At 40.0% G+C, this 24426-nt stretch overlaps 1 protein-coding gene across 1 annotated transcript; it reads left to right on the top strand.

Moving 5' to 3' along the window:
• Positions 1–343: 343 nt before the first annotated feature.
• On the top strand, positions 344–5838 carry LOC109216648 (proteasome subunit beta type-4-like). The gene is made up of 7 exons (XM_019380823.1): positions 344–470; positions 563–627; positions 1793–1869; positions 3957–4086; positions 4225–4384; positions 4498–4683; positions 5356–5838. The coding sequence occupies exons 1-7, from the start codon at positions 465–467 to the stop codon at positions 5467–5469; spliced, it is 738 nt and encodes a 245-aa protein (XP_019236368.1). The 5' UTR covers positions 344–464; the 3' UTR covers positions 5470–5838.
• Positions 5839–24426: the final 18588 nt, after the last annotated feature.

The raw sequence follows: 24426 nt of genomic DNA, 5'->3' as shown, positions 1-24426 counted from the left end.
TGGTGGCGTACAAGGAAATAACAAGGAAGAAAAAGAGGAGAAGAAAGCGGCAAAAATATGAAAGGATGAGAGAGAAAAATAATACAAAGAGTATTTTATGGCTTAAGGGTAGGGGGTAACCACAAATAGATATTTGGCTATAAAAATCAAAAGATAGCTATGGAATATAATTTTTTAAAAGAATATTTATTTAAAATAAATAAGGTATCAACCTTTGCTATAGGAGGTAAAAATTCCTAAAAAAAATTAGTCGACGGATATATGAGAAAGTTCCGAAATGGAGGCCCAATTTAACGCTGGCCCATATAACAGTCCACTGCCTACTCCGCTTTACTTTCGGCCCAAAGCCCAACGACTTATTACCTGCAACTTTTCTTGTGCGAAGGGAAAAGCACACAGAACAAAACTCATATCAGTCATATAATTAGTTGTTTTTCTCCGATCGAAGACCAACTATTCCAACAATGAACGTAAGTTTTATTTTTAATTTCTCCGATGTATTTCCTATCAAAGAAATTTGCAAAAAGTGATGTAATTTTTGTCTAAATAATGATGTTTTCAGATGATGGATTCAGCTCCGGCAAAAAGTAGCTTAATGAGCCCTGAAGCTGATATTCAGAGAACCCAGTATGCACTTTCTTCTACTCTTTGTCTTTTATTAGATATTACAGATCTGATTAGTCATGTATTTGCTGTTTAACAAATTAGGGTTTTTGCTTTACTTTTACTTTTTAGGAATTAGTAGAAGCAGGTTTATATTTTTATTTATTTGGAGTTTTTCTTAGTGCTATTAACCTGCATTAAGTTCACAGTTATCCCATATGGTATTGTTGAGAACTTTTGATTCTGAGAATTTTGGGAAAAAAGAATGATTTTTAGGTAGAGTCTGTTGAATTTTCAAGTCCCAACGGGAAGCCAAAAAAATATTAGGTGATTTTGTCCCATCTTCCTAAGCAGTTATCCGGGAACTACGCTGGTGGAAGGTAGCATATACTTAGTTGAATAGTCGAGGTGCGTGCAAGCTGGCATGGATACCACTATCATAAAAAAGAAAAAGAATTAGTAGAAGTAGGTTTTATATTTTTATTTTTTTGTGTTTTTCTTAGTGCTAATGACAGGCTTAATTTAACACCTTTTTATATGTAGTGTTAAGAAGTATAAGGCAGAATTTGTTGAATTTTTATTTGGGGGATGGCTTTGGTAGATGGGACCCTTTTCTAGTTACCTATATCAGTATAGTCTCGTTTGTTTTCTTCTTGTATCAACATCTATAAAGGTGATGGCTAGAAGAGCAGTTTTATGGAGGAAAATGTTTTATGTAGAAATATCTTTTTCCTAGAAATTACTTTTATGCTGGTTAGGCGAAGCATCACGAGTTTGAACCCTGACACAGCCAAAAGCCTGGTATTTAAGTGGAGGATAGTAGAGGGAGGTATCTTAAGCTGTGCGCCACCGGCCCTCGGGGATTTCTTGGTTATGAAAAAAAGAAGAAACTTTATGTTGCAATTGTAATTGTGAGATTATTTTAAGGAGAAAGCCCCTTAAAACATTGGGATAGCAACAAAATAGTTTGTATATCTACGGATATATATTTACAGGTCATTTATGTACATGAATATTTGTAACAGAAGCAGACTACTACAATATATACTCGTTTTCCTCTAGGTATATATACGAACGCATACACATGGTCACTCACATTGAGATTGTACTTATGTAATGTTGCTTTTGTTAACTCTTCGATTACTTTTTTCTGGATATTTGCAATTCTGACATTTATCGCTCTCAATAGGTATCCATATGTGACTGGGACATCCGTAGTCGGCATCAAATACAAAGATGGTATTCTCTTGGCTGCTGACATGGGAGGTTAGCTTCTAAATCACATATTTGATTCCAGTCAGTTCTCTTTTTACTGGCTGTTGAGAATATTAGGCACACTGTTTTATAAGCACCTGCTTTGAGGATATTTTCACTTTGTTTACTTATAGGCTTCTACGTTTCTTGCCAGAGAAAGATGATGTTTATATATTGAGAATCTAACTAGTTGGTGATCTGAATTTTGTGCTAGATGTACTTATGTGGTGTTTAAGTCATTTGTATCCAATATGTAGAGGATATGTATCATGTTCAAGATCTCTGAATTTGGTATTTGCTCTACCATCATTCGTTGTCAACATTAGAACGTTAAGTATCTTTTTTTAGAACATCTAAAAAATTGAAGTTAAATTAATTCGAGAAGCACCAGAAGATGCGTTCCAAATTTCAAGTGATGGATTTTTTTGATAACCGAGAAATCCCCAGGGGCTAGTGGTGCACGCTTGCATGGCTGAAGACTTGGTGGATAATGGGCTAGCTCTTCTACATCTCTCCACTTAAATACCTGGCTTTTGTCCGTGGCAAGGTTCAAACTCGTGACGTGTGTAACTAACACGTCATGCATTGCGCTTTTACCACTTGATAAAAGCCCATGTGGCAAGTAGTGAAAAAATTACAAGCCTAGAAAGTCTAATGAGCTTGAAAGACTATATTCTAAAAAGCCCTATCAGGTTATTGCATGAAATAGGATACCTCTCTGGCACATTATGGCTTTTAGGCCAAATAAGTGAAGTTAACATATCCAGGACCTTTTCCGATCTCTTTCTGTTGTTGTGGTTGTTAGTCAAGAAAGGTTATCTGGGAATGAATCCCGTAGCAGGGAGTGGCAGGGAATATTTAATCAACTGCCAGCTGCTGATATTATGGCGGACTGTAGATGTTGACACAGCTTCCTTGCAGCTCATTTAGCATCCACACTATCTTTATCCCAATTTTCATCTTCCAGGCTCAAGGGCCATTATCTGCAAAAACAACTTAGGCAGCTCTTTTTATATTGATACATTGCTACACCTGAACCACAGATATGAAAAGCATAGACTAAATTCTCTTTTTAACTTAATGTTCATACTTCATATAACTTTACTTGAAGATGGAAACTTAGATCCGATTTTATTTGTCATCTTCTATTGTCATAGGATATACGTAACTGTTTTTCATGGGAAGTTGGTAAAATCCATCAGCAAGATCAGGAAAATAATTCCTGGATGCATCTTTTTGGCTATTTGACAGAAAGAAATAGAAGGTGTTTTGATGGTTTAGCAACTCCAAACTACTCTCTGAAGGCTAATTGTCTAGTTTTGTTATGTAGCTGGAGTAACCTCTCCCCTATTTGCTCCTCCGAATTATTTTTGGATTTTGTTAGCTCTCTGACCCTAGCATAGGACCATCTGTATTAGAGCTAAGATATCATCTTTTGTATTAGCACCTGAACAGTGCTCTTCTGCATCTTCTTGATGCTTTTTGTAATAGCTCTTACTTCATCCAAAAAAAGGTACTAACTGTTTCATCATTCCCTCGTTCCAACCAAAAAGAATTAACCCAGAAAGAAAACAGCAAAAAGAAAGAGTGTATGGGAAGAAAGATGTGGTAGATGCAGGTTCGCCAAGTCAGCTTGTGATTGTAGAGAGACGAGAATTTATTTTAGCTCTGCTGGCAGTCAAAAGAAGGTTATAATTTATCCTAGAGTTTTAATCAAATATTTTAGCCAAATATTTTTTCTTCTGTCATATCCAGAATCCTCTCTTAGTGCGTTGCTGGGAGCTGGCTTTGCTTAAGTTTCGTGAAAGGATTAGCATTTCATAGAACTTAAATTCAAGGCCTTAGTTGTGGGGAGAGTGCTTCATAATATAATTGAGTATACACAGGTCTAGACTCTTCAGAACTGCTAGCTTGTTTTTCATGAATTAGTCGTTGGAGATTTAAATAGCTAGCAGGTCCTTATGACAGTCGTGGCATAGATAGCAAAACGTGAAATGCCAATAGTGTTGCAATTCATTTAGTTCAGCTGATACATGCTGGAGATTATGTAGTAATGTACTGGTTATGGTGAATATCTTCTGTCTTTCTTCGGTTTACAGGTTCCTATGGTTCAACGATACGTTACAAGAGCGTGGAGCGATTGAAATCAGTGGGAAAGCATTCCCTTCTTGGTGCAAGTGGTGAAATTAGTGATTTCCAGGAGATATCGCGGAAACTTGATGAGCTTATGTAAGTTTGTACTACTGAAAGATTATTGCGTATTATTTTAAGTGTTTTGTCATTGCTTATAAAGAGCTCAGACTGCTACAATCTGCCTTGCCTATTTATTCTTAGTCATTTCTCGTCCTCAATGCTTCATCAATGCAGCTTGTATGACAACATGTGGGATGATGGGAACTCTTTGGGTCCCAAAGAAGTGCATAACTATTTAACACGTATGATGTATAATCGTCGCAACAAGTTCAACCCACTTTGGAATTCGCTTGTACTTGGTGGAGTGAAAAATGGACAAAAGTATCTTGGAACGGTAAAAAAAATTACTTTCTTCTTACACGCTTTTGGATGATTTGCCTGTTTGTCAAAAATTGATTCCTTGGTGATGATGCTTTTGTGTTTTTCTTTTTAATTTAATTTGTTTAGGTTAGTATGATTGGTGTGCATTACGAGGACGATCATGTGGCTACTGGATTTGGAAATCACCTTGCAAGGCCCATTCTCCGTGATGAATGGCATGAAAACTTGAGTTATGAAGAAGGTGTTAAGTTATTGGAGAAATGTATGCGTGTACTCTTGTATCGAGACAGATCTGCAGTCAACAAGCTTCAGGTACTATACTCCTGGGGTTGGGTAGAAGCCCTTTTTTTAGGAACAAAATCAGACTGGCACTTCTAACTGCGAAGACGTGTTTCCCAAAGTTCCTCTCTTCAAACCTGTAGCTTGAGTTTGCTGATACTTAATAGCTTTATTGTAGGTCTAAAGTGCTGAATTTTGATGTCACTTGTCATCACCCAAATACCTAAACCTGGATCGTTTGATTCTGTATTTTCTTAATCTATCATTGTTTTTCTAATAAAAAATATAGCAAACAAATAAAAAATAAAATGAATCTAGATATGAACCATAGGATTGGTTTAGTTTTTGTCCAGTGGTTGCAGAAGAACCCATACTTTGATCTTCAAAGTCCATGGCATTTGCTTATGCAATTTGCTCCATGTTGATAGCTATTGTGTTTCCCTGACGGTTGGTTTCTGGTTTATATTTCAACCAGACAGAGGGAAAAAACAAAAGTAAGGTGGCTGTCTTGGGAAGCCAGAAAGTTGTAGAACTTGCCGCAACTTTGCATTTGTAGTTGAATGCAGTGACTGGATATATAGTTTTCTTTCTAATACAAGAAGTCATCATCTCTGAACAATTTTATCAAGCTAATTAAATAATAGGATCGTGAGATTTGTCTGCGCAGTGTTTACGATTTCATTCTGACATTTTGTGGACTTGCAGATTGCAAAAATCACTGAAGAGGGGGTAACGGTTTCTCAGCCATACTCGTTGAAGACCTTCTGGAACTTCTCTGCTTTCCAGAATCCAACTGTTGGTGCCGAGGGTTCATGGTAGTAACTGGCTGCTGTATTGTCTAAGATTGATGAAGGAAATACACAAGCATCATGTGTTGCAATTTCCAAACTTTCTGCATCTTCATGGAGGCGATGTTTGACTCTGTATGATCGAAACTGTGGTGTTTCTATGTAAAACTATAAAGACATGCCTCATGGTGCTGCACTTTTTCATAGCGTTGCGTTAACCTTAACTTCCAAAGTTATACTCGGTGTTATGCTACATTGCAAATTTATTTGGCGTGCTATAGCTTTCTCTAAGTCATAGAACACACTGTTGCGTCTGCTTGATAGCTGAAGTATGCTCTAGATGCTTCATTTTACAATTGTCAGTATGATAATTGTTGCTTACTTAGATCAGTTATCTTTCCGCTTTCTTTCTAGTTTGTACTACTTTTTATGCTATACAGGAAAGTTCGCTTAAGTGAGGGAAAATTCTTGGTGAGATGATACTTGAGAAAAAGTGAATATTTTTGACTTCCCCTTTCCTTAGTCGGACTAGATAAACTTTTCCTACTAGTTTGAAAAATATAGTAACCTTTAGACTGACTAAAGAAATCTCTCATTAGAAAAACAAACTAATCTGCTTGTCCTGATAAGTTCTAGTCTATTTTTCCTGTTTCGTCATCTGGTCACATTGCAGACTGTTAAGTGTCAATCCTGGTTGAAAGAAGTTCCAATCGAGTCTTCCAACGCCACACTGAAACATCCTGCTGAAAAAAAACAAGCATACATCATCACTGCACCATAAAAATGTGAAATTTACCATATAGAACAAACAAGGCATATTTCAAGTATATATCCTCGAGCATTTGAGAAGGAAGCAAAAAAGGGTGGGAAACTATTATCTGCGGTCCCTTTTTGTTCTCTTCCCTGCATGAGAAAGGAGAAAAGAGAAAGGAAAGGTAATTTGCTTATCTTCTACACGTGCAATAACTTCAAAACAGATGAGCTATGAGTTCCATGGTAAATTCAGAACCCATAAACTTCAAAGGAAAGGTAATTTGCTTCTCTTCTACACGTGCAATAACTTCAAAACAGATGAGCTATGAGTTCCATGGTAAATTCAGAACCCATAAACTTCAAATTCTGGTTCAACCTCTGATATACCATCGTCTAAGGTTTATTGCGTAGGAGAATGATACTGGCCAAAGTAGTCAAGCTCTTTGTCCAGTATCATCTCTCCTGCGTAGCAGACCTATTGATACTTCTCTCCTTTCATATTTTTCAAGAAAATCTAATGTTCAGGATTCTTTCATTTCCCTTGAGTCATTTAAAGAGGTGACCACGGTTTCAAATTACTTTTTATCTACTTTTCCCTGTCTTTTAGTTTGATGTGAATAAATAGATTCGTCCACATTATTTGGTACATCAACTCCAAAGTAATAAAGGTCACAATAAGGACAAAATCACCTACAATTAACCAAACAAAACAAAAGTAAGGAACGGAAAGCATATCTGAAGCGGAAATAATTTGAGGTTCCATGAATGTGGCTTGCATTTCATTTTTACTGTGAATTCTTTTTGTTTTACCAGACATGGTGATGTCATCACTCGTACGTCACTATTTACCACGTAGAATTGACCAATAACAATATATTACTCTTTATATCAAGTCTAATGTGACAATATAAAATATAGAAAGAACTTTCTATAACCAATTACATTTGCACTAATTAAAAGTACTATAAAAGTTATTTTGAAATGTATATAACTTAAATACTTATGTTACTCTTTTTTTTTGTCGACACTGTTATTGTTACTCCACTTACAAAATTGTAGAGTTCTTAGAATCCTTAGTTCTTTGAATTCTGCATCTTGAATATGTAACGACCCGGCCGGTCGTTTTTGGAATTTACGCCCCGATCCCCCATTTACCGCTTCCCCTAAGTTCATTTTTGCTATTTTGGTATGCCGGGACGTTCGGTGTTAGGGTTCGGAGTGTTTTGGGACACTTAGTCCCTAAATGAGAGCTTAAGTGTTGAAAGATGGTCCGTAATCGGAACAGTGCGAAGAAGACCTCGGAATGGAAATCCGATGGTTCCGTTAGCTCTGTTAGGTGATTTTGGGGTTGGGAGCGTGTTCGGAAGGTATTTTGGAGGCTCGTAGCTCATTTAGGCTTGAAATGCCGAAGTTTGAATTTTTGAAGTTTCCGGTCCGATAGTGAGTTTTTGATCTGAGGGTCGGATTGGAATTCCAGAAGTTGCAGTAGCTCCGTCATGTCATTTGGGATGTGTGTGTGAAATTTCAGGTCATTCGGGCGAGGTTTGGTTTGGTTTTTGATCGAAAGTGTGTTTTTTGGAATTTGAAGTTCTTAGGCTAGAATCTTTGATTAATTCGTGTTTCCGGCGTTGTTTTAGGTGGTTTAAGGATTGGTACAAGTTTGAATGATGTTATGGGATATGTGCGTAGGCTTGGTTGAGTTCCCGGGGGCCTCGGGTGTGTTTCGGATGCTCATCCGAGCAATTTGAAGTTTGGAAATGTTGCAGAAAGTTGCAGGTCTGAATTCCTTCTTCGCGTTCGCGAAGAAGGCACCGCGTTCGCGTAGTAGTAGCCATCCTCTCATCGCATTCGCGGCCACTCTCCCGCGTTCGCGTAGTGTAAGTCTGGAGAGGGGGGCCCGTTCCTCTTCGCGTTCGCATAAGATCACCCGCGTCCGCGTAGCTTCACTATTTCCTCCATCACGTTCGCGTAAGCCTTGTCGCGTTCGCGTAGTTCTTAATCCCCTGGCCTTCGCGTTCGCGAACGTAGCTTCACTATTTCCTCCATCGCGTTCGCGTAAGCCTTGTCGCGTTCGCGTAGTTCTTAATCCCCTGGCCTTCGCGTTCGCGCTCCTCCCTTCGCGATCGCGAAGGGCATTTTTGGGCCCTGATATTTTCCTTCTTCGCGAACGCGTGCTTCCTATCGCGTTCGCGATGCTTTAGACTCCTGAACATTACTTAACATTTCAAAAACGAGGTTTTGCCATTTTTATCAAAACTCAAGGTTTGGAGCTCGGATTTGGGAGCAATTTCAAGGGTTTTTCAAGGGCAATCACCGGGTAACGATTCTCTACTCTCCTATGACTAAAACCCATTAATCTAATCGCAAATTCACCCTTTAATTTCGTGTTTTTGAATGGGAAGTGGGTAAACTTCTTAGACCTAACTATGGGGTTTTGAGGGGTCATTTGACCTCCGATTTGGGAGATTTTTATATGGTTAGACTCGTGAGAGTATGAGGGTTCTGAAAACGTAAAAATTATTCGATTCCAAGACGATGGCTGGAGGGGCATTTTGGTCATTTTACCTATTTTCGCGCCCTAGCTCTAAATTTAATAGTGGAATCAGTTGTTTGCAATATTATTTACGATGTGTAATTGAATTGAATAGATTTGGGCCATTTGAAGTCGGATACTTGTGGCAAAGGCGTGGTTTCTAGTGATATTGAGCTGGTTCGAGGTAAGTGGCTTGTCTAACCTTGTGTGGGGGACCTTTCCCCTTAGGATTTGTTATTTTTTGATTTGAGTGCCTTGTACGCGAGGTGACGGGCGTGTACTTGAGCCAATTGTTGGAAAACCCGGTTTTTCTTAAGATATTGAGATTGAGTTCCTTCCATTTGCTTTATTCTACTTGAAATTATAACTTGTGCTAGATTAGGAAAGCATGTTTAGTTGATTTAACTTGCCTAATTGCTTAAGCTGCCTTAACTGTACTACGTGAAGCATGCTAGGTCAGTACTATCTGTTGCTTGTCTTTTTGTACTTCATTTCCGTGTACCTTCTGGTTGTGATTGCGCATTTACATTGGGACTACGGATGTGGGATTCTGGTAGCTCCCCCTCCCCCCTTATTTGTTTACTTTGGGACTACGGGTTCGATTCCCGGTAGATCCCCCTGCACTTTTACTTTGGGGCTGCGGGTTAGATTCCCGATAGATCCCCCTGCACATTGATAGTTGGACTACGGGACGGTATCCTGGGAGATCCTTCGGATATACACATATGATGGACTACGGGACGGTATCCCGGGAGATCCACTGGACAGTTGAGAAAAGGACTACAGGACGGTATCTTGGGAGATCCTCATTGTTACCATTGGTGTTGAGCTGTACTTATTCTGTGGTTGTTCCGTTCTTGTGTATTTGCTATTGCCTTGCTTAATCTGTCTTATATCACTGCTGTATTTATTATTTCTTGTCAGTTTTTCATACTGTTAATTTATTATTATATTTTATCTCAGTAGGGCCCTGACCTTCCTCGTCACTACCCAACCGAGGTTAGGCTTGGCACTTACTGAGTACCGCTGTGGTGTACTCATGCCCTTCCTGCGCATGTTTTTCATGTGCAGATCCAGGTACCTCCACTCAGGCGCACTATCCTTGAGGCGAGGAGATACACGGAGACTTCGAGGTATATCTGCCGCGTCCGCAGACCAGGAGTCTCTATTCTGTTCCAGCTTTAGTACTTAGTTTATTCCTTTTCTCTCAGTTGTTTAGATATTCTGGAGTTAGAGCAGCGTACTATGTTTCTGTTAGCCTGTGTTTCCCGTGAGTTTCCGGGTTTTGGGTTGAGATTTTAGACTTCCGCGATTTATTTTTGAGTTGTATATGCCAGGTGGCATTTATTTACCGTTTTCTTCTAGTTTTGCTTAATTTAATTAAATGTTTCCGCAAGTTATACGAATTTTCGCATTGTTAGGCTTACCTAGTTGTAGGAACTAGGTGCCATCACGACATGTTCATGGAGGGTGAACTGGGGTCGTGACAAGTTGGTATCAGAGCTCTAGGTTCATAGGAGTCACGGAACACATGCCGGTTTATTAGAGTCTCGCTGATCGGTACGGAGACGTCTGTACTTATCTACGAGAGGCTATGTAACTGTTTAGGAAAAATCTTCATTTCATTTGAATTCCTTGTCGTGTGATATTTTGGCATCACTTCTAAACTTCTGACTTCTATTCTCTCACAGATGGTGAGGACATGCGCTACTCGAGATGATCAGGCACCCGCGCCCTCTACTGCAGCCGTCAGAGGCCGGGGCCAGGGGAGAGGTCAAGGTAGCGCACGTGGTGCAGCCAGCGCACCCGCGCGAGCTTTCGCCGAGGTACCACCAGCAGATCCAGCCGGAGCCCAGGCACCTGGCACACCTACTACTGCCACTACTACTCCAGCGCTCCAGGAGACTTTGGCTCAGTTCATGAGCATGTACACCACCTTGGCTCAGGCAGGGTTGCTTCCCCTTGCTGCAGCCACATCCCAGGCCGGGGGAGGAGCACAGACTCCCGCCATCCGCACTCCTGAGCAGCGAGTGCAGGTTGAGCAGGCTCCCGAGATTATTCCCGCACCGCCTGCAGCGCCTGTTCAGCCCGAGGATGGGTCAGCTGCTTCGGAGGACGAGCAGCGGAGACTTGAGAGGTTCAAGAAGTATGATCCCCCAGTGTTCAGTGGATTAGCATCAGACGATGCCTTGGGATTTCTAGAGGAGTGTCACCGTATTCTTCGCACTATGGGCATAGTGGAGTCCAGCGCGGTTTATTTCACTGCTTTTCAGCTTTGGGGAGCCGCCTATGATTGGTGGCGCACTTATGAGATAGACAGTCCAGTCGAGGCTGCTTCACTGAATTGGACCCAGTTCTCGGATATGTTTATGAGAGAGTTTGTTCCCCGGAGTCTCAGGGATGCATGGCGCGCAGAGTTTGAGCATTTGCGCCAGAGTGCTATGACCGTTTCGGAGTATGCTGTCCGTTATACCAGATTAGCCAGGCATGCACCGGCCTTAGTTGCTACAGTTCGGGAGAGGGTTCGCAGGTTCATTGAGGGTCTTATCCCACCCATCAGATCTAGCNGGGAGGATAGAGGTCGCCCTCGAGAGAGGGGCCGGGCCAGATATTATGCTATTCCTGCTCGTACTGAGGCTGTTGCCTCTAACTCCGTCATTACAGGTATTATTCTGGTTTGTCACAGAGAGGCATCGGTTCTATTCGATCCGGGCTCTACTTACTCTTATGTGTCTTCTTACTTTGCTCCGCATTTGGGTGTGCCTCGGGATTCTTTGAGTGCCCCCGTTTATGTTTCTACTCCTGTGGGAGATTCTCTTGTTGTGGACCGCGTTTATCGGTCATGTTTGGTTACTATTCGTGGTTTTGAGACCAGAGCAGACTTATTATTACTCGGTATGGTGGATTTTGACATTATTTTGGGCATGGACTGGTTGTCGCCCCATTTTGCTATTCTTGATTGTCACGCCAAGACCGTGACGCTGGCTATGCCAGGTGTTCCGCGTATTGAGTGGAGTGGTACTTTAGATCATACTCCCAGTAGAGTTATCTCTTTTCTTAAAGCTCAGCGCATGGTTGAGAAGGGGTGTGCCGCGTATTTGGCTTATGTGAGAGATGTTAGTGTTGATACCCCTTCTGTTGATTCTATTCCAGTGGTACGGGATTATCCCGATGTATTTACAGCTGATCTTCCGGGCATGCCGCCTGATAGAGACATTGATTTCGGCATTGATCTGTTGCCGGGCACTCAGCCCATTTCCATTCCTCCGTATCGTATGGCTCCTCCTGAGTTGAAGGAGTTGAAGGATCAGTTACAGGAATTGCTTGGTAAGGGTTTTATTCGATCCAGTGTTTCACCGTGGGGTGCTCCTATTTTGTTTGTGAAGAAGAAGGATGGTTCCATGCGCATGTGTATTGATTACCGCCAGCTGAACAAGGTTACAGTGAAGAACCGTTATCCTTTGCCTCGCATTGACGATCTGTTTGACCAGCTTCAGGGCGCACAGGTGTTCTCTAAGATTGACTTGCGCTCAGGTTACCATCAGTTGAAGATTCGGGAGCCAGATATCCCGAAGACTGCTTTCAGGACTCGGTATGGTCATTACGAGTTCCTTGTTATGTCTTTTGGGCTGACTAATGCCCCGGCAGCTTTCATGCATTTGATGCACAGTGTATTCAGGCCATATCTTGACTCGTTCGTGATTGTTTTTATTGATGATATTCTGGTGTATTCCCGGAGTCGGGAAGATCATGAGCAGCATCTGAGGACCGTGCTACAGATCTTGAGGGAGAAAAAGTTATATGCAAAATTCTCAAAATATGAGTTTTGGCTGAGTTCTGTGGCATTCTTAGGCCATTTGATTTCTAGCGAGGGTATTCGGGTGGATCTGAGGAAGGTAGAGGCCGTGCAGAGTTGGCCCAGGCCGTCCTCAGCTACAGAGATTCGCAGTTTCCTTGGCTTGGCGGGTTACTACCATCGTTTTATGGAGGGATTTTCATCGATTGCTGCCCCTATGACTAGATTGACCCAAAAGGGTGCCCCATTTCAGTGGACAGAGGAGTGCGAGGCGAGCTTTCAAAAGCTCAAGACAGCTTTGACTACAGCCCCTATCTTGATGTTGCCTACCGGTTCGGGGTCTTATACAGTTTATTGCGATGCCTCACGGGTTGGACTTGGAGCGGTGATGATACAGGACGGTAGGGTGATTGCCTACGCGTCCAGACAGTTGAAGGTGCATGAAAAGAACTACCCTGTCCACGATCTTGAGTTAGCTGCTATTGTTCACGCTTTGAAGATCTGGCGCCATTATTTGTACGGGGTGCCTTGTGAGATCTATACTGACCATCAGAGTTTGCAGCACTTGCTTAAGCAGAAGGACCTGAATATGCGTCAGAGCAGATGGTTAGAGTTGTAAAAGGATTATGATATTACTATTCTTTATCATCCGGGCAAGGCCAATGTGGTAGCGGATGACTTTAGTCGCCGGGCGGAGAGTTTGGGGAGTTTGGCATACTTACCAGCTTCAGAGAGGCCTATGGCGATGGATGTTCAGGCCTTAGCCAGTCATTTCGTGAGATTGGATCTTTCGGAGCCCAGTCGGGTTCTAGCTTGTGTGGTTTCCCGGTCTTCCCTATTTGACCGTATCAGGGAGCGGCAGTATGATGACCCCTATTTGCTTGTCCTTCAGGACAGGGTCCAGCGTGGGGATGCCAGAGATGTGACCATTGGAGATGATGGAGTAATGAGGATGCAGGGCCGGATTTGTGTGCCCAATGTTGATGGCCTTCGAGAGTTGATTCTAGCAGAGGCCCATAGTTCGCGGTATTCCATCCATCCGGGTGCCGCGAAGATGTATCAGGACCTGAGGCAGCACTACTGGTGGAGGCAGATGAAGAAGGATATATTTGGTTATGTGTCTAGATGCCTCAACTGCCAGCAGGTGAAGTATGAGCACCAGCGCCCGGGTGGGTTGCTCCAGCAGATAGAGATTCCGGAGTGGAAATGGGAGCGCATCACCATGGATTTTGTATCTGGACTTCCACGGACCTTGAAGAAGTTTGATTCCATTTGGGTTATTGTGGACCGGCTGACCAAGTCCGCTCATTTCATTCCTGTGTGTACCACTTATTCATCGGAGCGGTTGGCGGAGATTTATATCAGGGAGATCGTCCGTTTGCATGGTATTCCAGTTTCTATCATTTCAGACAGAGGTACTCAGTTTACATCGCGGTTCTGGAGAGCTGTGCAGCAGGAGTTAGGCACTCGGGTGGAGTTGAGCACAGCATTTCACCCCCAGACGGACGGACAGTCCGAGCGCACTATTCAGATTCTTGAGGACATGCTCCGTGCGTGCGTGATGGAGTTTGGAGGGTCTTGGGATCATTTCTTGCCATTGGCGGAGTTTGCTTATAACAACAGTTATCAGTCCAGCATTCAGATGGCGCCGTATGAGGCTTTATATGGCAGGAGGTGTAGATCTCCGGTGGGTTGGTTTGAGCTGGGTGAGGCCAGGCTATTGGGTACAGAGATGGTTCAGGATGCATTGGAGAAGGTCAAGGTGATTCAGGACAGACTCCGTACAGCCCAGTCTAGACAGAAGAGTTACGCGGACAGGAAGGTTCGTGATGTTTCATATATGGTTGGTGAGTGGGTTCTGCTTCGGGTCTCGCCTATGAAGGGCGTCATGAGGTTTGAAAGAAAGGGAAGCTGAGTCCGAGGTTTATTGGCCCTTTTGAGATCTTGAGGCGAGTTGGGGAGGTTGCCTATGAGCTTGCCTTACCTCCCAGCTTGGCCGGAGTTCATCCGGTATTTCATGTTTCGATGCTCCGGAGGTATCACGGTGATCCGTCGCACGTGTTGGATTTCAGTTCAGTCCAGTTGGACGAGGATCTATCCTATGTTGAGGAGCCAATGGCTATTTTGGACAGGCAGATCAGGAAGTTGAGGTCCATGAACATAGCTTCAGTGAAGGTTCAGTGGCGGGGTCAGCCAGCCGAGGAGGCGACTTGGGAGGCCGAGCAGGATATGCGCAGCCAGTACCCGCATCTTTTCACTACTTCAGGTATGTTCTCTATGCTCGTTCGAGGACGAACGAATGTTTAAGTGTAGGAGGATGTAACGACCTGGCCGATCGTTTTTGGAATTTACGCCCCGATTCCCCATTAACTGCTTCCCCTAAGTTCATTTCTGCTATTTTGGTTTGCCGGGACGTTCGGTGTTGGATTCGGAGTGTTTTGGGACACTTAGTCCCTAAATGAGAATTTAAGATATGAAAAATGGTCCGTAATCGGAACAGTGTGAAGAAGACCTCGGAATGGAAATCCGATGGTTCCGTTAGCTCCGTTAGGTGATTTCGGGGTTGGGAGCGTGTTCGGAAGGTATTTTGGAGGATCGTAGCTCATTTAGGCTTGAAATGCCGAAGTTTGAATTTTTGAAGTTTCCGGTCTGATAGTGAGTTTTTGATCCGAGGGTCGGATTGGAATTCCGGAAGTTGCAGTAGCTCCGTCATGTCATTTGGGATGTGTGTGCGAAATTTCAGATCATTCGGGCGAGGTTTGGTTTGGTTTTTGATCGAAAGTGTATTTTGTTGGAATTTGAAGTTCTTAGGCTAGAATCTTTGATTAATTCGTGTTTCCGGCGTTGTTTTAGGTGGTTTAAGGATTGGTACAAGTTTGAATGATGTTATGGGATATGTCCGTAGGCTTGGTTGAGGTCCCGGGGGCCTCGGGTGTGTTTCGGATGCTCATCCGAGCAATTTGAAGTTTGGAAATGTTGCAGAAAGTTGCAGGTCTGAATTCCTTCTTCGCGTTCGCGAAGAAGGCACCGCGTTCGCATACTAGTAGCCATCCTCTCATCGCGTTCGCGGCCACTCTCCCGCGTTCGCGTAGTGTAAGTATAGAGAGGGTGGCCCGTTCCTCTTCGCGTTCGCATAAGATCACCCGCGTCCGCGTAGCTTAACTATTTCCTCCATCGCGTTCGCGTAAGCCTTGTCGCGTTCGCGTAGTTCTTGATCCCCTGGCCTTCGCATTCGCGCTCCTCCCTTCGCGATCGCGTTCGCGCTCCTTCCATATTTGCTTTATTCTACTTGAAATTATAACTTGTGATAGATTAGGAAAGCATGTTTAGTTGATTTAACTTGCCTAATTGCTTAAGCTGCCTCAACTGTACTACGTGAAGCATGCTAGGTCTGTACTATCTGTTGCTTGTCTTTTTGTACTTCATTTTCGTGTACCTTCTGGTTGTGATTGCGCATTTACAATGGGACTACGGATATGGGATTCCGGTAGCTCCCCCCCCCCCTGTTTGTTTACTTTGGGACTACGGGTTCGATTCCCGGTAGATCCCCCCTGCACTTTTACTTTGGGACTGCGGGTTAGATTCCCGATAGATCCCCCTGCACATTGATAGTTAGACTACGGGACGGTNTGGGCCCTGATATTTTCCTTCTTCGCGAACGCGTGCTTCCTATCGCGTTCGCGATGCTTTAGACTCCTGAACATTACTTAACATTTCAAAAACGAGGTTTTGCCATTTTTATCAAAACTCAAGGTTTGGAGCTCGGATTTGGGAGCAATTTCAAGGGTTTTTCAAGGGCAATCACCGGGTAACAATTCTCTACTCTCCTATGACTAAAACCCATTAATCTAATCGCAAATTCACCCTTTAATTTCGTGTTTTTGAATGGGAAGTGGGTAAACTTCTTAGACCTAACTATGGGGTTTTGAGGGGTCATTTGACCTCCGATTTGGGAGATTTTTATATGGTTAGACTTGTGAGAGTACGAGGGTTCTGAAAACGTAAAAATTATTCAATTCCGAGACGATGGCTGGAGGGGCATTTTGGTCATTTTACCTATTTTCGCGCCCTAGCTCTAAATTTAGTAGTGGAATCAGTTGTTTGCAATATTATTTACGATATGTAATTGAATTGAATAGATTTGGGCCATTTGGAGTCGGATACTCGTGGCAAAGGCGTGATTTCTATTGATATTGAGCCAGTTCGAGGTAAGTGGCTTGTCTAACCTTGTGTGGGGGACCTTTCCCCTTAGGATTTGTTATTTGTTGATTTGAGTGCCTTGTATGCGAGGTGACGGGCGTGTACTTGAGACAATTGTTGGAAAACCCGGTTTTCTTAAGATATTGAGATTGAGTTCCTTTCATATTTGCTTTATTCTACTTGCAATTATAACCTGTGCTAGATTAGGAAAGCATGTTTAGTTGATTTAACTTGCCTAATTGCTTAAGTTGCCTTAACTGTACTACGTGAAGCATGCTAGGCCAGTACTACCTGTTGCTTGTCTTTTGTACTTCGTTTCCGTGTACCTTCTTGTTGTGATTGCGCATTTACATTGGGACTACGGATGTGGGATTCCGGTAGCTTCTCCCCTTGTTTGTTTACTTTGGGACTGCGGGTTCGATTCCCGATAGATCCCCCTGCACTTTTACTTTGGGACTGCGGGTTCGATTCCCGATAGATCCTCCTGCACTTTACTTTGGGACTGCGAGTTAGATTCCCGATAGATCCCCCTATACTTTTACTTTGGGACTGCGGGTTAGATTCCCGATAGATCCCCCTGCACATTGGTGGTTGGACTACGGGACGGTATCCCGGGAGATCCTTCGGATGTACACATATGATGGACTACGGGACGGTATCCCGGGAGATCCACCGGACAGATGAGAAAAAGGGTTACAGGACGGTATCCTGGGAGACCCTCATTGTTATCATTGGTGTTGAGCCGTGTTTACTCTGTGTTTATTCTGTACTCGTGTAGTTCTTATAGCCTCGTTGACTTGTCTTATCTCACTGCTGTACTTATTATATCTGTCAGATTTTTATATTGTTAAATTATTATTATTAATATATTTTGTCTCAGTAGGGCCCTGACCTTCCTCGTCACTACCCAACCGAGGTTAAGCTTGGCACTTACTGAGTACCGTTGTGGTGTATTCATGCCCTTCCTGCGCATGTTTTTCATGTGCAGATCATCCAGGTGCCTCTACTCAGGCGCCCTATCAGTGAGGCAGGAGGACTACAGAGACTTCGAGGTAGATCTGCTGCGTCCGCAGACCGACGAGTCTCCATCTTATTCTATCTTTAGTACTTAGTTTTTCCTTCTTTCGGTTGTTAGAAATTCTGGAGTTTGGAACCTTTACTATACACTTCTGTAGCCTGTGTTGCCCGTGAGTTTCCGGGTTTTGGGAATTGTTTTAGACTTGTGAGATTGAGTTGTACTTGCCAAGCGGCATTCAGTACAGTTTCCTTTAGATAATTGATTTGATTTTTCTCTATTTTTCCGCAATTATTATATTTTCGCAAATGTTAGGCTTACCTGGTCATGGGGGACCAGGTGCCGTCATGACATGTTCACGGTTGGTGAACTAGGGTCGTGACAGAATACCTGATTATTTGGTTTTTATGATTTTCCTCATTAGTCTCTTTTTTTCTTTAGACAGCAATAACAAATTCAATGTAATTGCACAAGTCGGATCTGGGGAGAGTAGTGTATACGTCGATCTTATCCCTACCTTATAAAGGTAGAGAAACTGTTTCCGATAGACATTCGGCCCACTAAAAGCATAGTCACAATATTGTTAAAAATAAATACAGTAATAGTAACGAAGCAATAACAAGGAGTATTAACAATAACAAGATAATAAGGTAACTAAAGTAAAAGAAATAACTGATAGTACTAGAAATTTAAGTATAAGAAAGTACGGGAATATTATTGATACTACACGTACGATAAGGAGATATGCTCGACTTTCTACTAGCCTTACCCTAATTCTCGACCTCCACACACTTATGTCCTCACTAAGTTGTAGGTGTACGAGTTCTTGACTTATCACCTCTCCCATATACTTACATTTTTTTTCTTTCCAAACGCTAGAAAAATCTACTTTTTAAACTTAATATGAATATAATAAGAGGCAAAATAAGAATAACACTTTATACAACAAATTCGAGCGCATGTGAACTAAATAGGGTTCCATTTTGCTATGAAAACAAAGCAAGAAAAATGAGATAAAAAGTTGAGGCTAACGTTAGATTACCCTATGAAATGTATTCATCTATGTGTCAAAAAGTAGGACTTTTGCAAGAAAGTGAAGAGGTTAGGGGACAAGTTCCAAAAATTAGAGGATATTTGTGGGAAGGACAAATGTCTATATAGATAGGGTTGCAAATGCAGATAAAATTTACATTGAGTAATTTATTCAAGAGTCTTTTTCTCTTCTGTTTCATTTGATCCCCTGGTAAAAGCTGGACACTCCTCTTGTTTTTAACCTTGTTGTATTCAATGTTTTAAAAGGCGGGGCGTGAGGCGGGACGTTTTATTTTTGACGAGGCGAGGAGTAAGCCCTGAGACATGGGGCGTAAGTCTCACGGTTTTAAATTTTACTAATTTCAAGAATTTTAAAATAGTATAAAATAAAAAATAATTATAAAATTACTTTAAAATCACAAAATTATAACAAATAATCTATTTAAAATATTTATAAATTATAATTCAACTATGAATAATACGAAAATATGACATATAGCATAATATGCAAATTAGCTGCAATGTTTATGTTGTTACAACTCAAACATCAAAAGTAATGTATTCGATACGAAATCTTATTTGTATCTCTTAAGGAGTAATGAATCTTGAAAGAATTTCGATATTATAATTTGATATTTTTCTTAAAATACTCCTTTTATTTAATATGCTTTCTATTTGAAAGAGAATTTATATAAAAACATAATTCACAATTTAAATATGATTCTTTAGCATCGTTTAGTTTTAATTTTCAACAAGTTAATAAAGTGAAACATAATTCACCATACAATACCGTGATAACTAATTATTTAGAAATAGTTACTAGCTAATACTGAGATACTAAATTAAAAGTATTGTATCTCGCAAACGTGAAAATAAAATATTTAGAAAAATAATTATAAAAAAAATTATGGACTACTATATAGTAAAGACATAACAAAAGTTAATAAATAAATACTTTTTAAATGAAAGATTTATTAAAAATTAATTATCATAGCAGTCTTAGTGGATAACGTGCAATAATTTTTATTTTAATTATGACATAAGATACTCTCAACTTAATGATTTATGATTAAGAGAAAAGTAATTTTGAATAGTCAACGATTTATTAATAATATGTGAGGATTTACAAGGTTAGTTACATACAGTTGCATAAAGTTCTATTAGGCGAGCCCAGTACGCTGGGCGTTGGGCGTGTCCGGGGCGTAAGCCCCGATGACCGAGGCGTAAGTCTCACAGAACTAAGCCCCACACATAAGCCCAGAGGTGTTTTACGAGAACTCCCTCTTGGGGCGAGCCCCGGACGAATCCCAATTCTGCCTTTTAAAACAGAGGTTGTATTTTGTCTTAGCTTCTGTATTTCTCTTCTTTATATACGTTAGTACTAAAGTTATATATATTCACAATCCAAAAGAAAAGTAAGCAAAAAAAATACACGACAATTACAAACTAAGTACCAAAAGTGCAATTTTGCCAATATTTTTATGATAAAAAATAAAACGGTAAAGGATCTGATATGTCCCTCTACTATTAAAAATTGTTTAAAAATGTCCTTCGTTATACTATTTGGCCATTTAAGTCCCTACCGTTATACTATCATACAAATATACCTCTAATTTTAACGGAGTGCCACGTGGCAGCTCAGGAACAAAAGGACCCACCCTCTGTTTCAATAGCCAGATCCAATTAACCCCCCCCCCCCCCTCCCCCTAATTTTTTAGCCCATTACCCGACCCATGTGCATCAATTTCGGTCCTACTTTCATCTTCTTTATACCAACTTTTACCATTAAGCTCCATGTTTCACCACTTGTTCGATTCAACAATCAGGAAAAAGAAGTAATTCCATGCTCTAGAACATCTTTATTTTCCTTGTTTTTCAAAGAAAAGGAAATTTCTTCAATTTATTTCCCACTCCAACCAAAATGGAAAAATTATATCTCATGGTTAGAAATTAGGTTTGTGAGTTTCCATATTTTTTCAATCAAGGTTTTTGAAAAATGCCATAAAAAGAAGAAAGGACGATCAGAAAGCATAACAACTCTCGGTTCTTCACAATTTTCGGGTACAATTGTTAAAAAAATTTAAAAACCCATTTGCTTTGGAATTATAAATTTGTGACAGTGTTTTTTAAGGGAGACGTGAGGCATAAATCTGATTTGAGCAAAAGAAGTTATTGGTGATAAAAAAAAAAGAAATTTTACCTCCTATAACAAAGGTTGATACCTTATTTATTATAAATAAATACCCTTTTAAAAAATTATCTCGTATAGCTACCTTTTAATTTTTATAGCAAAATATCTATTTATGGCAACTTCCTACCTTTAAGCCATTAAATACGCTGTGTATTATCTTTCTCTCTCCCTCTCTATTCCCTCTTTCCTCTTTCTTCTCTTTTTTCCCCGGTTTTTTTCTCCCCTGCTTTTAGAAACCCTAGCAGAGACTGTGTTCCACCAACGACAGATCCGGCCGGCGACCACTTCCCCCCTTCCTTGTTGTGTCACCCCTAACCCCTTCTCCGGCTGGCGATACCTTCTTCTTTTTCTGAAGTGATGATTACATTAGAAAATCATTTGGTTTCTAAACGTGACAATCTAAAATAGTTGAAGTTGAAACACTCTAAGATCCAACATATTTCACGCCATTTTGAATGGAAAGTAGAGAAATGATTTTTTTGCTTAACTACTTGTTATTCAAAATTCACGGTCCAACTAATTCAAATTCATTCTACGTGATTATAAGGAGAAGATTTCGACAAGGTGAAGGAATGCGAAAATACAACGGCAAAAGAAAAAAAAAAGAAGTAGCTGCTTTGCCTTGAAGAGTCTGTTACCTTTTTTTTCATTGTATTTCAATGTATCTCGTTATATTCCATGTATTTCATTGTATTTACTATCTTTTTTTTTTCATTGTATTTCAATGTATCTCGCTGTATTCCATGTATTTCATTGTATTCACCGTCTCGCTGTATTCCATGAATGTATTCATATATTTTTTTAATTAATATAATTTATGTATTCAGATGTATATATGTATTCAAATGTATCTGCAATATGTATTCATATATTTTTGCACTATAGATGACCTGCTATACTTCATGTATTCAATATATTTTTATGTATTTAACTGTATTCAATGTAATTACGTAATTTCAATATATAAATCTATTTCTAAAGACACCACTAAAAAATATTTTAGTAAAGATACCACTAAAAAAAAGAAAGGATCGATTGAATCTCTGAAGATTGATGTGTTTTTCGGTTAAATATAAATGTTGTGTGTTATAATTGAGTTTGTTGAGTTATATTAGGAGTCTATCGCGTTAATTGATTCACTTACCGTTTTTAAACAGCTGAAGACCTTTTTTTTCACAAATTCCATTACTGTATTCACGAATACAGCTCGCGAATACAGTCGAATACATTCTCTGCTTAGACAGACTCCCCTGTTTTCCGTCGAGTTTTGCTACTGTATTCATAAATACACTAGCAAAAATACATCGAATACAGTCTATAAAACAACTGAAAACATAGCTATAGGAAGTAATTTAGTAAACAGTAGCTATAGCAAGCTAATAATCACTAAAACATAGTGGTTCTGAAAATTTCTCTAGAAAAAAAGGAAAAAAAATTGAAGCCCACCATGAAAGAACAAGCTTCAAAGCTTTGGATATGCAAATAAACCTGAATTAGAACAGAACAGAGGTTCTTTGGTTGCTGTTCCAAATCTCATCCATTTGTTATTGTGGATAAACCATCTAAAGGACTAGGGATTCTAGGAAAGTTGGTGAGGAAACCGAGTGCATCGGACGATTTTGGAGCACCAGTACATGTGAGATGGGTATGAAAATTAACTCTGCGATTTTGAAGAAGTGATAGTTGACAGATTCAGAAGGGGCAATATTTGTTGAGCTTAAAATGGAAGATCGCTATTAAATTTGAAGAGCAAAAACTAAAAACACCATTGAAGCTCTTTTGGATATTGAATCATTAAATCTAAAATTTTTATCTGATTTATTTATTGGAGATTTGGTGTTGTTTGAGTCCTGAAGCTGCAAATCAATTAAAGGACTGATTTCAATCTATTGTTGTTGCATGATAAATTTAGAAACCAAATCGTTAAGGATATGTATGGGAGATGTTCTTTTGAATTTTTTTAAAAGAAAAAAACCCAAAGTTGAGCAAATTGGGTCGGGTAATGCATGGGTAAAAAACTAGGGGTTGTTTTTAATTGGATCATGCTATTAAAATAGAGGGTGAGTTCTTTTGTTCCCGAGCTGTCACATGGCATTCCGTTAAAATTAGGGGTATATTTGTGTGATAGTATAACGGTAGGGACTTAAATGGCCAAATAATATAACAAATGACCTTTTTAAACAATTATTAATAGTAGAGGAACATATCAGATCCTTTAGCGAAAATAAAATTGCGATTGTTCTCGTAATTCAAATCCAGTTAGATCCTTTTGCCGTAAGTTATATGATAATGTACAAGGGAACTCCATGTACCTTATTTTCGTTTTCCATACAAATTAACAGGACGAAGATATATAGTCAAACTAACGCTGTTGTTTAAGTCATGCGCTTGTTGGCTTATTATTGAAACTAATTGAAGTAAAACATGATAAAAAATGTATTAACCAACAAGGAGTCAAGGATTGTGGTCGAGTCATACTCTTTTATTCTTAATTAGAGGTTTTGGATTCGAGGTTTGGGTATGAAGTTACCTTTGTTAAAAGGGGTGTATCTAGCTGGGGTTCCATGAGGCACGTGAATCCATGTTCTAGCCCTTCCTAGATCATGTATAGCAATGTTATATTTTCTCAATCCTTAAATATATGTGTGTGCGTTCAAGTTCAAAAGTATCATATGATGCGATGATTATTGGATGCACATCTTTAAGCAAGGTTGTGCTTCAAATCTTACACCAATCTTGTTATTTTTTACGTAGAACTAGGCACACACGGAAGATGAACATGTTTGGTGTTACTTTTCGTGCATTAATTAAGTACTTCTTCTTTTTCTTTCTTTCTTTGTTTGGTTTATTCTTTCAAAATTTTTATACATTAAAATTTCTATTCAATCTTCTTTTATAATTTTTTTATATGATTAAATGAAATATATATATTAACTAGTAGCAGTGGATGATGTTGCATATAGTCAATGATTTCAATTGATCTTAATACTTTCAACACGGAGAATAAATATAGATAAACAAAATATTATTTAAAAAAAATTAATTTTGAACTTATAATTTCAAAAGTATAATGGGTGCAATCGTAAGAACTAAAGGTTCAACTCGTGTAAATTTATATCCTGGATCCACTTTTATAATAGTGCACCCATCTTCCTAAAAAATTCTAGATTCGTATCTGTTTGTTAGGGAGCTTTTTACCCCTATATAAGTCATGTGTGAATCCAAATTTAATCCGCTCTAATACAGATAACGGAGTGAGGAATAAAAAAAAAAACAATTTTACTGGGATGCTTATGGTATAGGAGAAAAAATTTGCATGAAATTGTCATTATGACAACAAGGCACGGGTCTGGAAATGGAATCTTTGTGTCATCATGTCGGGCTTGGACCCATGGAATGGAAGCTAATACATCATGTGTTTTATCCCATCACCCCATATATTCCAACCTTTTCTATTACACTTAAATC

The sequence above is a fragment of the Nicotiana attenuata genome, unplaced genomic scaffold (assembly GCF_001879085.1).
Source record: "Nicotiana attenuata strain UT unplaced genomic scaffold, NIATTr2, whole genome shotgun sequence".
Classification (NCBI taxonomy): domain Eukaryota; kingdom Viridiplantae; phylum Streptophyta; class Magnoliopsida; order Solanales; family Solanaceae; genus Nicotiana; species Nicotiana attenuata.
The sequence above is the reverse complement of the archived record's forward strand: the minus strand, read 5'-3'. Positions and strand labels throughout refer to the sequence as shown.